Consider the following 15,389-nt stretch of genomic DNA (forward strand, 5'->3'; position numbering starts at 1 on the left):
CAAAGAATAGGAAAACCACACCTCGCCTCTGCAAATCCCCACCACACGCAGTGTTCTCCACTCTTTTATCTAGAACACTCCTGCCTCATATTTCAAGACTCATCCCGAGTATCACCTCCTCCAAGAGGCCTTCCAAGCCTTCATCCTCATCTCAGGTAGTTTAGAGGCCCCTCCTTTGTGCCTTTAAAATATTCTATATGCATCTCCACAATAGAACATATCGCCCTGTTTTAGAACTATTGAATTGCTTCCTCTTCTTGGACTGTGAGCCCCCACTGAGGGCACAGACCTTATGGCTCTGACACTTGGTAAGCTGTCTAGCACATCACAGACCCTCAGTGACACTACAGGTTGAATCAAATGTAAGACCAGAGTGAGGAAACGGAACACTGTCCTCCAGGACGCATTTAGCTGGAGACCAGAGCTCTTCTGTCAGGCTTTACACTACAGAAAACCCATTTCTAAGCATCAGTTTCTGCCAAAACCCAGACAAAGAATCCAAGCCTGAAGCTACTTACTTGAGAGCCCACTGCCAGCTTTTCTCCAAGAACCCACATTCTAATGCTAAGGACTCTGTAAACAATGCTTAAGATATAATTACCCTTTTCCTGAGCTGGTGAGGCAACTCCTCCTCGGTAACACAGTCCTCTGGAATCTTTAGCTCGACCAAGAATGTTTTATTTGATGATAATTCAAATATTTCGTTTTCATCTTCATCGATGTAAGTTGCTAAAGAGGGCGGGGATTAAAAAGTAACAGTAAACACAAGCTTAACATAATAAATTGTTCCACCGGCCGCTGCAGAAAGCCAGGAGCGTTCATCAAGGATAAAGCCCAGACACCGTAAGCAGGCACAAGCAGAAGTGCTGTGTCTTCTTGGTAATATCAAAATCTCAAATGGAGGGGACTTGCCTCCATTATGACAAAAATTTTGTTTGTGTGTTTTACAGCAGAAGAGGTCCCAGATTCCATCGAATACAAACGGGGCAAAGCCGGTGGGGGTGAGTGGGAAGAAAATGAATTCCTTTGTTAAACTGAACCTGCAGCCTTAGCTATGTACGTGGGTGTCCAGGCAGGTGCTGGAAGGGGGTCTGCGGGGTAAACGGTGGGTGATGGGGGACAGGGATTGGCAGCAAGGAACTTCAGTGAGTCCCCTCCATTCTGGGCTGTCAAGGACCATGCTGAGAAAGGGACATCACATCACGGACCAGAACAGCGCGGAGACTAGACGTGAGCCGGGTCTTGACATCACCCAGGACGACAAAAGGTGGGCACAAAGCCATCACTCTGCAGTCTGTCCCACCCAAGAGAAAGGTCGACGCATTCTGTTTGTAGAAGGGAGGCCAAAGTGTACTCAGAGCCCCAGGGCCTTGCATCCTGGCCAAACGTGTGGCTGCCTGCACTCTAATGACGGTGAGCTAATTGATTTTGAAGCAGTTAAAGCCAAAGGAAAAACACACAAAGCCAGGCGCCAGGAGCTAGAAGCTGTCACTCATGGTGCTGCCTCTGCTCCCCGGGCTCCGCGTGGGCCTCACCACCGGGCCCACGAAGGAACCACCCCTCTGGCCCTGAGAAAGGCGTGGGCGGTAGAAACGTGTGTCCGCGCTGCCTCAGACCATCCTCTCAGATCCCAAAGTGCAGACATAACAGAAGTGGCCTCTTTTACTGGACTCTGAAAAGGCCATCAGTGTATGATGGAAGGGCCGGTGAGAAGAAGTAAGAATCCTGATATTTACTCCCTGACGGAGTTGAGGAAACGGGAGGCACGAGAAACGAGGGAACGTGCAGAAAAGAGATCACGTGGCCTGAGATGACCAGCTGAGAAAGGCCTGCTCACGCTGGCCCCTCACTGGCCTCTGGGAACCTGGATGTGGGGAGGGTTCCCACCTTTCCCTCTGAAGAGGGGCTCACCGTGCCTCAAACGGTTGGTACAAACAGTGTGGCTTATGCTGAACACCTCCTTTCCTTCTGGGCATCTAGAATTTTGGTACTTACCAGGCAAAGGCTGCCTATGGGAACAACCCCAATAAAAACCCTGGGCACTGGAGCCTCTAATGAGCTTCCCGGGTAGACAACACTTCACATGCGTTGTTACAGCTCATTGCTAGAGCATGTAAGTGTGTCTGTCCTGAGGTTTGTGCCTAGTTTCCTCTGGATTTTGCTTTATACCATTTTGCCATGATAAGTCGTAATCATCTCTATGACTGTATGCTGAGTCCCATGAGTTCTCCCGGCAAATCATTGGATCTAGGCGTCATCTTGAGGGCCCCCAATACAGGGAATTATCTCTGCACCCTTGTTTGTTGTAAGTCATTACATTCATTTGTCTGACAATAAAGTTACGTCTTCATAGCTGCAAACTTGCCAAGTACAGGAAATTGTAGCAAAACAAGAAAAAATTACAAATAACCCCTTAATCAACAACTCTTCCCCCCATATTTTATTAAAAAAAATTTTTTTTTAATGTTTATTTATTTTTGAGTGAGAAAGAGAGACAGCGTGAGAGGAGGAGGGGCAGAGAGAGAGGAAGACACAGAATCCGAAGCAGGTTCCAGGCTCTGAGCTCTCAGCAGAGCCCGACATGGGGCACGAACCCAAGAGCTTTGAGATCATGACCTGAGCCGAAGTCAGAAGCTCAACCAACTGAGAGCCACCCAGGCGCCTTCCCCCCTATATTTTATATAACATATTTTAAGTCTCCATGAGAAGACTATTGCTTATTTGTCTTGATTCCGTTGTTAGTTGTTGTTGTTGTTAACATAACAAAAGCCGTTTCCCCTGGTGTCTGGAATTCTTGCCAAAGACTATTCTAATGGCTGCATAATGTTCATAATTGGCTCACCATTTCCTTACATCACATTTTTAGCATTTTCACTTTCCACTGTAATAATGCTGTGATGGGTACCTTTGATCTCCACAACCACCAGGTTACGTTTCCATAACAGATATCACTGCCCTGGAAAGGACCAGGGAAAGCCAGAAAATGAATTCAGGATTCACACAACTGCTGAATTCAAAGACTCTTAAGAAGAGACACCAAAAGAGGTCTCTAATCGGAGCTCCAATGACATACACTTATATGATCCAAATAACGAATCTGTATCAACACCTGGCTAAAATAGTTGTGTCTGTTAAAATAACAATACTAACAATGGACTTATCCAGTCAGGAGAGTTTTTATGCTACTAATGAGACTTCATCTGGACAGAGAAAAAGTGTTTTAAAAAAAAAAATCACAAAGTAAGGACACCTGGGTGGCTCTGTCCATTAAGCATCCAACTCTCAGTTTCAGCTCAGGTCAGTTTCGTGAGTTCGAGAACCACATCAGGCTGTGCACTTGACGGTGCGGAGCCTGCTTGGGATTTTCTCTCTCTCTCTCTCTCTCCCTCTCTCTCTGCCCTTCCCCTACTCACACTGTCTCTGTCTCTCTCAAAATAAATAAATAAACTTCAAAAAAAGTCACAAAACATACAAAGAATGCTGGAGACACACAAAACAGCTTTGTCTGGAATATAAGAAATGAGGCTTCAGAGGGAGGCCCTAAACACCAGATGTCTTCAGAAGATGATGGAGGTTGTTAAACGTCTCCCAGGAAGAAGTGGAGGAACATCTGATGATGGATGGGAAGAAAGGGAACTGGGAGGGCTGAGGCAGACAGGCCACTAAACACAAGATTGGGAGAGACTGATTTTGACTGCAGGCAGTGGAACTCGGAAGGAAGGAGGGAGGGAAGGAGAAAGCCTGAGATGGAGGAGACGGAGCCGGCTTTAATGGTAGCCAGACTTAGTTTGAACCTTGGTGTTGGCCAATATTTATTAGTCATGAGACCCGAGTCAGTCACGTAAATCTCTGAAGCTGTTTTCTCAACAGAAATATCAACCGCTCCATTGTGGGAAATGGGAAAGATGGGAATCAACACATACAAAGGACCCACCGCAGCAGCCTGCAGGAAGTGGACAGTCACTGATAAAGGCACTTGCCAGTGCATTATCAAGGCACTGCCAAGGAATGACCGGATGAGACTGGGTAAGATTTGACTACTCCCTTTGGGGCGCCTGGGTGGCTCAGTCGGTTAAGGGGCCGACTTCGGCTCGGGTCATGATCTCGCGGTCCGTGAGTTCGAGCCCCGCGTCGGGCTCTGTGCCGACTGCTCGGAGCCTGGAGCCTGCTTCGGATTCTGTGTCTCCCCTCTCTCTGACCCTCCTCTGTTCGTGCTCTGTCTCTCCCTGTCTCAAAAATAAATAAAACGTTAAAAAAAAAAAATTAAAAAAAAAAAACAAAAAAGATTTGACTACTCCCTGGACACAGGAGAGACGAAGAGATCAAAAAACAGTTCCAAGATGTCAAGCCCAGACAACAGAAAGAATAGCTACTGTACTAACCATTACCTACACTCAGCTGCACACTTGCAGCTTTAATTCTCATGTAATTCTCAAATCGACCCTATGAGTTAAATATTAATGTTTTCATTTTATTTATTTTTTTAAAGTTTTTATTTATTTTGAGAGAGAGAGACAAAGCATGCATGCGAATGGGGAAGGTGCAGAGAGAATCCCAAGCAGACTCCGCCCTGTCAACCCCAGAGCCTGATGTGAGGTTAAATCCCACGAACCACAAGATCATGACCTGAGTTGAAATCAAGAGTTGGACACTTAACTGACTGAGCCACCCAGGCGCCCCTAATGTTTTCATTTTAAAATGAAGACACTGGGGGCACCCGGGTGGCTCAGTCGGTTGAGCATCTGCCTTCGGCTCAGGTCATGATCTCACAGCCCGTGAGTTCAAGCCCCGTGTCGGGCTCTGTGCTGACAGCTCAGAGCTTGGAGCCTGCCTGGGATTCTGTGTCTCCCTCTCTCTCTGCCCCTCCCCCGCTCATGCTCTGTCTCTCAAAAATGAGTAAGTATTAAAAAAATTTTTTAAAGGAAGACATTGAAGCTTAGAGAAAATCCATAATTTGTTCAGGTCAGGTTGAGCTAGTAAGCAGTAGTATCAGGATCCACTCATAGACTCAGATTCAGAAATCATTTAGATCTTACAAATGTGGAAACTGAGGCTAAGGAGGTTGAAGAATTTGCCTGAAGTTGCACAAATGGATGGTAGCAGAGCTGGAATAAACAGGGTCTCATGAAACCATAGAGGGCGCTAATGGGGGAAGGGGACACAAACGAATAGTAGTTTCGTGTAATGATGGAGACAATCAGGCGGAGATCTTTCCAGCCAAGAGTATGACTCAAATTCAGGAAAAGAGTGTGGATGCAGATCTAGGAGTCAGCTCCAAGAGGGGTGGCTGCCGCCTTGGGAGTAAATGAGTTCCTCAAGGGAAAGGATGCAGAGTGTGAAAAGTAAGAAGGTTGAAGACAAGCCTCAAGTACCACATGTGGAGGCCAAAGGCAGAAACAGCAGGAGACACGAGGCCCAGGGGTTCTGTAGACCCACAAGAGCACAACGCACTCAAATAGGCTACAAATAGGGCAGAGATAAGGGAAAGGCCACTGGGCTTCATGATCAAGCAATTACGGGTAACCTTGGGAAGAACGACCTGGAACCAATGGGTTAGGAGCAATCAGGAGGCAAGATCCAAATGCAGACCCCTATTTCTAGAAGTCTGCCAGTCAAAAAAGAGAAAGAGAAAAAAAATCCTAAAATGAAGCAGCAAGATTCTGAGGGAAGAAAATTTTGAAAGACAGACAATGCCAACACATTTGAAGAAGCTCAGGTTGAGAAAACCCTGAAGATGCTCAGCCAGACATGGAGCTATCTAAAGATCCATGGGTTAGGAGAAGCTGGAGAGGATCCCATGGAGAGCATAAGTGAAGCGGTTGGTGTTGGGAAGGTGGAGAAACATGAGATTTGAGGGAAAGAGAAAGAGGTGAAAACACAAAGAAACTTCACGGGACTGGGCCTACAGATTTGCTACTAAGTTCCTGCCCCCAAAGGCTTTCTGGTTTATAACTTGCCAATGCTGTCTGTCTAGGATTTTCCCATGAGTCAGCCTGCACCGGGGAGCACTGCCCTGTGCAACCTGTCTGCCGACACATTGCAACAGCGTAAAATGTGGCTCTTATACCCGACTCAAAGGCAAAGCAATTCATTCAACACACGCCACTTCTGCTGAAGTCTCTGCTTACATCTTTGACAATTACCTAGATATAGGAGAGAAGAAGGGATCAAAGACAGTTTCAAGACATCAAGCCTGGACAACAGGAAGAATGGCTACTATATACTAAGCATCATGTACAGACACTCGGCTATGCCTCGGTAGATGTAATTCTCATGTAATTCTCAAACCAACCTTATGAGTTAAATACTAATGTTTTCATTAAAAAAATTTTTTTTAATGTTTATTTATTTTTGAGAGAGAGAGAGAGAGCCAGCAGGAGAGGGGACAGAGAGGGAGGAGACACAGAATCCGAAGCAGGCTCCAGGCTCTGAGCCGTCTCACAGAGCCTGACGCGGGGCTTGAACTCAAGAACTGTGAGGTCATGAGCCAAAGTCAGACACTTAACCGACTGAGCCACCCAGGCGCCCCAAATGTTTTCATTTTAAAATGAAGACATCGAAGCTTGGAGAAAATGCATAATTTGTTCAGGTCGGGTTGAGCTAGTATCTTGGAACCACAGCATTCCTACTCACGGAAAAGCCTGTATGTAAAGAGAACAAAGAAGTCAGGCAGAAATCCGTGATGCTGGAGGATATCACATAAGGGTCCCCACAGTGTTAAATCTGATCACCTTTAAAGTATATTTCCAAGTGTCCACCTACCTGTCACAGTTTGGCTTTTGTAACATTTAAAATACTTTGCCCAACCCAGAGTGTCACTCGTAGGGTGTTCCTCAGGTCTCTCCCCTCCCTGGCTGGGGCAAATCAAAGAGAACCCTGGAGGGTGCTTAAATGATCCTCCAAATTATCCAGAAAGAAGATGACTTTGAGCCGGGGGGGGGGGGGGGGGGGGGGGGGGGGAGCCTCCCCCGACCCTTTACCATTTATATCAAGGAACTTACAATTCTTTAGAGAGAAGAAAAGAATCCATCATTATCTCTTCCCTCAAGAGCTAAGACAAAACCAAGCCTCCAGACGCAACACAATTCCCTGGGCTCTGCTCCCAAACGCGGCTACTTAAAAAGATTTCACTGTTTACCATAAGCCTGGCAGAATGCTAGCCTCACCTGCACGGTGTGTGGGCAGCCCCCGCTCAGTGCTATAAGCAGAGCCATGACCCTGAATTTGCCACCACTTCAATGGCAGGGCAAAGGCAAAGTGGCTGGACAGCCCACCCGAGGGGCAGGCAGTAAAGGGTGCACAACCTGCAGAAAATTAACAATAACAAAACAGACCATAGTTGATGGTCATTCTTAACAACGTTACGACAAGGTACACCTCCACAGTGGACACCTCTCCGTGGGTACCCCACTGTGCCCTCCTCAGGTAGTTACCCCTTCCATCGTGGGACCTGCTTCGTGTCCACTTCTGTGTCCACTCCGGCTCCACAGTCATTAACACCTCTGCCTCTGAGCCTCAGTCTGTGTACTACGGAGCCCTGAGACAGGACACTGAGGAGCAGGAGAAAGGGAAGAAGGAGGCAAAAAAAATGGCAAAAGCAGCTTGGGAGGAACCTCGCTTTTTTTTTTTTTCCAAAAAAGCTTTTAATGTGTATTTATTTATTTTGAGAGAGACAGAGAGAGACAGAGAGAGAGCAGGGGAAGGGGCAGAGAGAGAGGGAGAGAGAATCCCCAAGCAGGCTCAGTGCTGTCAGCAACAGAGCCCCACACGGGGCTCAATCTCGAGAACCATGAGATCATGAACCACGAGATTGTGACCGGAACTGAAACCAAGACTGTGACTCTCCTTCAACTGAGCCACCCAGGGGCCCCTGAGGAACCTCACTTCTTAATGAAGCCAGACAGCCATATGTGCAGCCCTTGACTCTCCTAACACTGTGCTTTTCCAGGCGGCAGTATTTTCCACACAGAGCCCAGAAGTTCTATGAATTTGATTCCCTTGCTGGGGCTTGGCAATTAGGCAATGACCAATTCTAAATACTGTCATCCCAGAAGTACCTACAGAGCTCGCTCTGGGTGAGGCCGGGGCCGTCATGGAGGGAGCCCTGTCCCTGCCCCGTTTCCCTATTGCAAACTCCCACCGCCACCTATCATGACTCTCCCCAAAGGCCCAAACCCCTGAGGGCTGAGGTGCCAAGTAAAGTAAAAGTAGGGCTCTGATTTAAAAACTGTGAAAGTTTGCAAATCTCTCTACAGTATTAACATTTTTAAATACAATTTTACAACCACACTGAAAATGAAGCTTGCACTACACGTAGTATAGAGCTCCTCCCTGAATATTATCCTATGAACTCACGTGTCCCCTGAGAAACTGTGGAGGGAAATGCAATCCCTGCCTCTGCAGATCGCTGTTTTTGAGTTGAAGAGGTTGGATGATTTTCGAGAATGGAAGACAGCTCTTGGGTCTTGTGCTTTAGAATCCTGAATATTAAACCAAGTGGACCTGAAGCATCATCATCCTTTGTTAGAGGCCCCAGATGCCAAGAGACAAATCGGCCAACATTCAGGATAGCACCACCTAATTGTGATGGGACAAGGCTGCATGGCTCAACCTCAGTTTCAACATCCACGTGTGGGAGTTAATGGGAAGAGGGCATATGAAGGCCCACCCCAAAACTGCTGTCCTCAGCATGATGGAAGGGGTGTAGCACCTACCTCAATACCAGCCCATGGCCTCCAAGGATCACCCATCCCACCTCAACTGTGCCATAAGTAACTAAGCAAACATGGTGCCTGCCTGAGAAACATGCTGGAGGTTGGCATGTATCTTTCAGCTTTCCTATTCCTTCAGGGACTTTAAACCCTTGAGACAGGAGAGGAGGAGGTCAGGAAGAGGAACATGAGGTGAAGGGTAAGTGGAGTTCCTGAAGAAAATCCCAGGACGCCTTCTGGAGAGACTCAGGGGATCCTCAATCTTGCTCTCACCCAAGACTGGGTTTACTAAGAAGAACCCAACTCAACCCAAATCCTTGTGGAGACCAGATCACCCTCAAGAGTATCCCAACTCCAAAAATCTCCCCCAAAACAAGATTCCAGGACCAGATGGCTTTCCAGGGGAATTCTACCAAACATTTAAGGAGGAGTTAACACCTATTCTCTTGAAACTGTTCCAAAAAATAGAAATGGAAGGAAAACTTCCACATTCTTTCTATGAGGCCAGCATTACCTTGATTCCAAAACCAGACAGAGACCCCACTAAAAAGGAGAACTATAGACCAATTTCCCCGATGAACATGGATGCAAAAATCCTCAACAAGATATTAGCCAACAGGATCCAATAATACATTAAAAAAATTATTCACCACGACCAAGTGGGATTTATACCTGGGATGCAGGGCTGGTTCAATATCCACAAAATAATTAACATGATTCATCACATCAATAAAAGAAAGGACAAGAATCATGTGATCCTCTCAACAGATGCAGAGAAAGCATTTGACAAAATACAGCATCCTTTCTGGATAAAAACCCTCAAGAAAGTAGGGATAGAAGGAGCATACCTCGACATCATAAAAGCCGTATATGAATGACCCAACACTAGTATCATCCTCAATGGGGAAAAACTGAGAGCTTTCCCCCTAAGGTCAGGAACAAGACAGGGATGTCCACTCTCGCCACTGTTATTCAACATAGTATTGGAAGTCTTAGCCTCAGCAATCAGGCAACACAAAGAAATAAAAAGCATCCAAATCAGCCAGGAGGAGGTCAAATTTTCACCCTTCGCAGATGACATGATACTCTATGTGGAAAACCTAAAAGAGTCCACCAAAAAACTGCTAGAACTGATTCATGAATTCGGCAAAGTTGCAGGATACAAGAGTATCCCAACTCCAGAAGAAGTATCCCAACTCCCTGCCCCTGCAATCATCCCCACTTACAAATAAAAACAATTTTCTTCTTTCCTATTTTAAAACTGAAATGATTGTCCACGGGAGGGTCCTATACTTGTGCATCATGAAAACCTTAATATCAATAATCATAAAAAATCAGCAACTATTTAAAAACACTTTAAAATGGTGTGGAAGACTACATCACACACAGTCATTTTAAAAAAGTGTTCATAAATAATTTCTTTTCTTTTTAATGTTTACTGATTTTTGAGAGAGAGAGAGTGCACGAGTGGGGGAGGAGTAGACAGAGAGAGGGGCAGAAGATCCAAAGTGAGCCCTGTGCTGACAGCAGAGAGTCTGATGCGGGGCTGAAAGTCACCAACCATGAGATCATGACCCAAGCTGAAGTCGGATGCTCAACTGACTGAGCCACCCAGGCGCCCCTCACAAATAATTTCTAATGAATTTGCAAAATGGTCTCAACATGGCATTAAAAATCCTAAAGGTAGGCCACAAGATGATTAAAAAAATCTTTATCTCAAATTATTTTAAAAATGCGAGAAAAGGATAGAAGAAAGTATAATGAAATATTAATAATATAGATGGGCTTCATGGGTAACTGAATATGGATTATTTTCATTTTCATAATAAATAATAACTAAAATAATATATGTAAAGGATATAGTTAGCACCATGTAAGTTTTGTTTTGTAAACACATATAACACAAATATAATAAACAGTTATTTCCAAAATAAATTAATGACATTTTATACATTCATGGTTCTGTTGAAGTTTTAAAGACGCTTTCAAATGGGCTATTCATTATTTATCATTATAATAATGTCCCAGGTACATCAGATGAAGTACAATAATTATTTTACCAAACAAATGATAAGGAAAAATATTCAAACAGCAGGTGCAGAGATACAATGAAATATAAGTTAGTGTTTAAATTAACACTTGAGAAATTTTCAAGATCCGGTGGGCAGAGTTTAAAGTAAAATGTTGGTCTCCACCCTTCTTTCAGAGCGTATAAAACAAACCACAAAAAAAATGAAATAAAGCAAACAAAGAACCATGTATAGCTGCCACTCATACCAAATCCCAAACCAGTTTTAAATTCATATCATAAAGAAACAGCAATCAGCACATCTTTCATATCAGAAACAAGTGTAAGTCATAAACATTACATAAGTTCTTAAAATGCATCAACTTAGTCCTACTTAAGTCCTCTTACCTCCAATAAGACATAAGCTTATGATGATCACTACAATGAGACCTAGGAAAACAGAGGCAATGACCATCCACAGTTTGCACTTTCCAATCAATTTCTTATTACAGGAGCTCCAAGGGTTCTCCTTGTTAGCCTGGAAAGCAGAGGGACACTGTGAGGCAGTCACTGGTCTCAACAAGCATTTCTGAATGCTTACCAAGGGCCAGTGATACAGAAATGAAGGCAGCAGGATCCTGCCCTCCAGGGGGCTCCCCTCCACGAGGTCAGGTTTACAAAGAAGCAGAATGGAACCTCACACAGAAGTGAGGGAGAAAACACCCAGGGGGCCCTGAGGTGGGGAGGTTAGGCAGGATTCGGAAGGACGGACAGAGAAAGGCATTCCAAAGCCAGGAGAGAGCAAGCATCCTTCGTGTGGGTTCATGACGGACCTGGCCAAGAGCCTCAGCTAACAGGAATGTGGCAAGTAATAACAGCTAAGATTAGAGAGAGTGAAAGGCTGGAGGCAATCTGAGAGGGCTCTGAATGCGGTCAGAGCAGTTTGGACTTAATTTGGTGTGAGCTGGGGACCTGTGGAAGGTTTTGGAGCATAAGAGTAGACTTAAGATTCAGAGCAAAATGGTGTGTGCAAAAGCTAAGAGGCTACTGCTGTGACCTGTAACGTGTAATTAGGGCCTGCGAAGGGAAATGAAAGGCAGGACATGAGACACAGCAGGAAATAAGCTGCAGTGAGGCAGCCACTGCCATGGCTTATTGATCACCAACACCAATTCATTGCATGCTAACAGCCCCGCAGGGGGGCCACTGGCCCATCTCCCAGAGGCAGGTACAGAGAGCAGCCAGGGCTGATGCCCCCTGTGTGTCCCTACAAACCTGGCACCTTTTGTCCACGGCCCCCCGTGCCACCTTGCAGAGCTCCAGGTTACGAGTGGGCCTGGCTGCCATGGTGCTTCCACTCAGGGCCACCACCTGCCCCTACAAGGTCCCAGGACTCTTCTGCTTCCCACTGAGCCATTGGGTAATTCCCACACAGAGACCAAGGACTGCGATGGGGAAAAGGTGTGTTTCTGCATCGGGATTCCCCTCCCACACTTAAAAGCAGAGCGACGCCCTCATTCAGCAAGCTACTGAAGCTCACCAGCCCCGACATCCTCAACTGTAAAAATAACAAGTGTAGCGCACAGGGCTGTGGTAGAAACCAGAGATCGCGTGCACGAGAGATCGCGTGCACGAGAGATCGCGCGCACGAAGCCCCTGCTAAACAAAGATTAGCAATTCAACAAATGACAGCAATCATTGCTCAGTGTTCTCGTCTCACAAAGCAGCAGCAGGCATTTCTGGAGTCTCGCTCCTGAACAGGCACCTTGTTTACTGTCTCTCCCATCATGACGGTGCTGGTGGCCAGCAGAAAAGGAAATCGTTCACTTTAGGACTACAGTTCAGACTTTCTCAGTGACAGGTTCCCAAGCCTGGCCGGCTGCACATCAGGAATTTAAACTACACACCCCGAGGCCGTACCTGGACACAGGGGACCAGATTGCCACGAGGTGGGGGCAGGCCCCCGTCTGTAATTTTGAGCCTCCCGGACTGAATCAGTTGCTCTATCAGGGTTGAGACTTCTGTCCTGAAGCCTCGTCACTCTTCAGGAGCCAAGTCAGATCTCTCTTTTTGTGGAGGCCTCCCTGCCACGTCGCCCAAGGAGAGAGCCCCCCAGAAAGTGAGCTGTCCACGCAGCTCATCTGCCCCTGCTTTGTCTGGTTTCATGTTCAAGATACCAGCTTATCTTCCAAGGTAAACTGAAACCAGATAGAAGGAGGGGTGGTTCTTGAACTTCCTTGTTCTTACATCTCACACCTGTGCCTTGGTCGGGAAGTAGGCACGTAACACATGTGTGTGGCTTCGTTGTAGAGGCTTCTACAATTTGTAAAAAGGTACTTGGAGAAATTCTGGAGTAGAGCTCACGTTGTGGAGCCCCTGAGTGCACTTTACATTGGCTCCTCTGGTCGGGTATGAAGGACCAATAAAGGGAACGTCTGGACAGAAGAAAATGCTCTTGAGGTAAGTGTGCTTCTGGAGTTCAAGGACAGTGCCAGCCAAAAATTGAAAACTGCTCCAAAGCCACCAAAGCCAAGGGCTCAATAAGGCATGGGGGAAAAGAAGTCTCAGTATAAGGAAACTTTAACTTCTCAGGGAACAGGACTCTATCTTCCTTACGGAGCCCCTGAGAACAAAATGACCCCATGCCATTTTCAGTCCTTTTTTTTTCTTCTAAGTTTATTTATTTATTTTGAGAGAAAGAGAGACAGTGGGGGAGGGGAAGAGAGAGGGGAAGAGAGAATACCAAGCAGGCCCTGCACTGCATAGGGATCGAACCCATGAAATGAGAGATCCTGACCTGCCATGGGGATCGAACCCATGAAATGAGAGATCGTGACCTGAGCCGAAACCAAGAGTCGGATGCTTAGCCAACTGAGCCACCCATATGCCCTGCCATTTTCAGTCCTTCTACAAGAAGCAGCCAGGACCCTAAGATTAGTACAAAATGAAATGGGCTGAAGTCTCAAATGAACCACAGAATGAGGGTCAATGCATCTCCCTGGCCTCTTGTTGCCTTCACTGATGTTTTTCCTTACAGATAATAAACTAGGACCCTGGTGGTATGAAGGGCCCACTACTCTGACTTCAGAGGGGAAGTCAGCTCAGAATTACACAGCCCTCACCTGTACAAAATGCCTCTTCGTGTCCAGCCCAAAGCTGTCAACACACAGCCAGTTCACTGTCCTGCCGTCAGCCCTCGGGGAGAGATACCATCCTTTGCAAAATTAACCTTCACAGACTCTAAGCCATTATAAAGTAGTCGGTCAGCTACTCCCAACCCAAAAATAAATGACAGTGCTTCTCAGCTCTCTGCACATTAGCATCAACCAAGACTTGTGTATCCTTTAGAAGTTCCCCCTCACCCCCGCTCCCACCCCCAAGATTCCACGGTGCCCTGAGGGTGAAGAGACTCCGATACAGCAGGTGAGTGCTCCCTGCGCTGAGACTCCCCTAAAAACCAGGTCACAAAGACATACTGCCTCCTTCCCTGGCATCTTCATTCTCTCACGCCCAAATTCTAGGCCAGGAGGAGAAGCCACAGGCAGGTTTTTCCGCAGGGTGCTTTCCAGAGACTTTTGCAAACTGCATCTTACATTCTATAATCTGCATTTTATGGCTCAAGAATTTTTGTAGCTTCCCTCTAAACATTCCCCCAGATAGTCACATCCAAACACATGACATAAGGCCCTGCCACGATGGCAAGACTATCTCTTGGATACAAACAGCTTTTCTTCTCTTTGGCGCAATTAGGAGCAGATAATGTACGTATCTGGAAAATTTTTCTTAGCGCATAGGAAAATCTGTGCTTTGTAATCTCATTGTGGGATTTAATTCACTTGTCCACACATAAAAAATCTAGCTGATTCTTGTCCTAAATTCTGAACAATGCATAGCAATGGGGCTAATTTTTAGCTAGCCGGTCCACAGAAGTCTTGCCTACTTCAAAACTATCAACTTATTGCATTATTAATGATGCTGTCCCTTAAAATGTCTCCAGGACTTCTATTTGGGAACCGAGGTCAGAGCCCATGTGATGAGCCATAAAAGAAAACCAATCTCCATCTATTACCCATAACTTCATTTTCATTTCTGACCCAACTATATTACCACGTTTACAGTGACAACAGGCAAAGTAAACTCAGCGGCTTACATTCCTTTCCCTCAAGCTCCAAGAAGGGGAAAGAAGTTCTTTCCACTGCCTCTGTATCCCCTCCCAGATCAGACCTTCCAATAGGAAGATACCCTAGACACGGGGTGTCTTCTTCCCAACTGTCCCAAAACTGTCCCCTCCTCTTCACCCATCCACCTGCAACTCCCTCCTCATTCCAGATATGCTACGCAAATACTCATATTTCACTTCAGTGCCCAAACTTACTGAAATTAGGAACATATAATTTAGGCAATTATACATAAGTGAGTATAAATTACATATATATTTTATCTCCCTAATTATCAATAAAATAAACCCATAAAAACAGCGTTGTTTGAGACCTAAAAAGCCTGAGTTCAAATCTCAGAGCCACCACTGAGTGAACCTGAGTATTGTGGTAACTTCTCTGAGCCTCAGTCTTCCAGTTTCTTCATCTGTCAAATCAGAACACTGACACCTTCCTCTTAAGTTTGTTGGGGGTAATTAGAAGCATTTATGTATGGGAAGTATGTGGCACATG

General features: G+C 45.9%; 1 protein-coding gene across 2 annotated transcripts in view; it reads right to left on the bottom strand.

Moving 5' to 3' along the window:
* The window catches only part of CC2H3orf52 (chromosome C2 C3orf52 homolog), a 33,213-nt gene that overhangs the window by 15,186 nt on the left and 2,638 nt on the right, over nt 1–15,389 (bottom strand). For both annotated transcript variants that reach the window (XM_047876378.1, XM_047876377.1), the window contains exons 2-3: nt 11,128–11,257; nt 602–729 (exon numbers count right to left, since the gene is read on the bottom strand). In XM_047876378.1, coding sequence (XP_047732334.1) covers nt 602–729; nt 11,128–11,257 — 258 coding nt within the window. The remainder of the gene's footprint in view (nt 1–601; nt 730–11,127; nt 11,258–15,389) is intronic.

This window comes from Prionailurus viverrinus, chromosome C2 (assembly GCF_022837055.1).
Source record: "Prionailurus viverrinus isolate Anna chromosome C2, UM_Priviv_1.0, whole genome shotgun sequence".
Classification (NCBI taxonomy): Eukaryota; Metazoa; Chordata; class Mammalia; order Carnivora; family Felidae; genus Prionailurus; species Prionailurus viverrinus.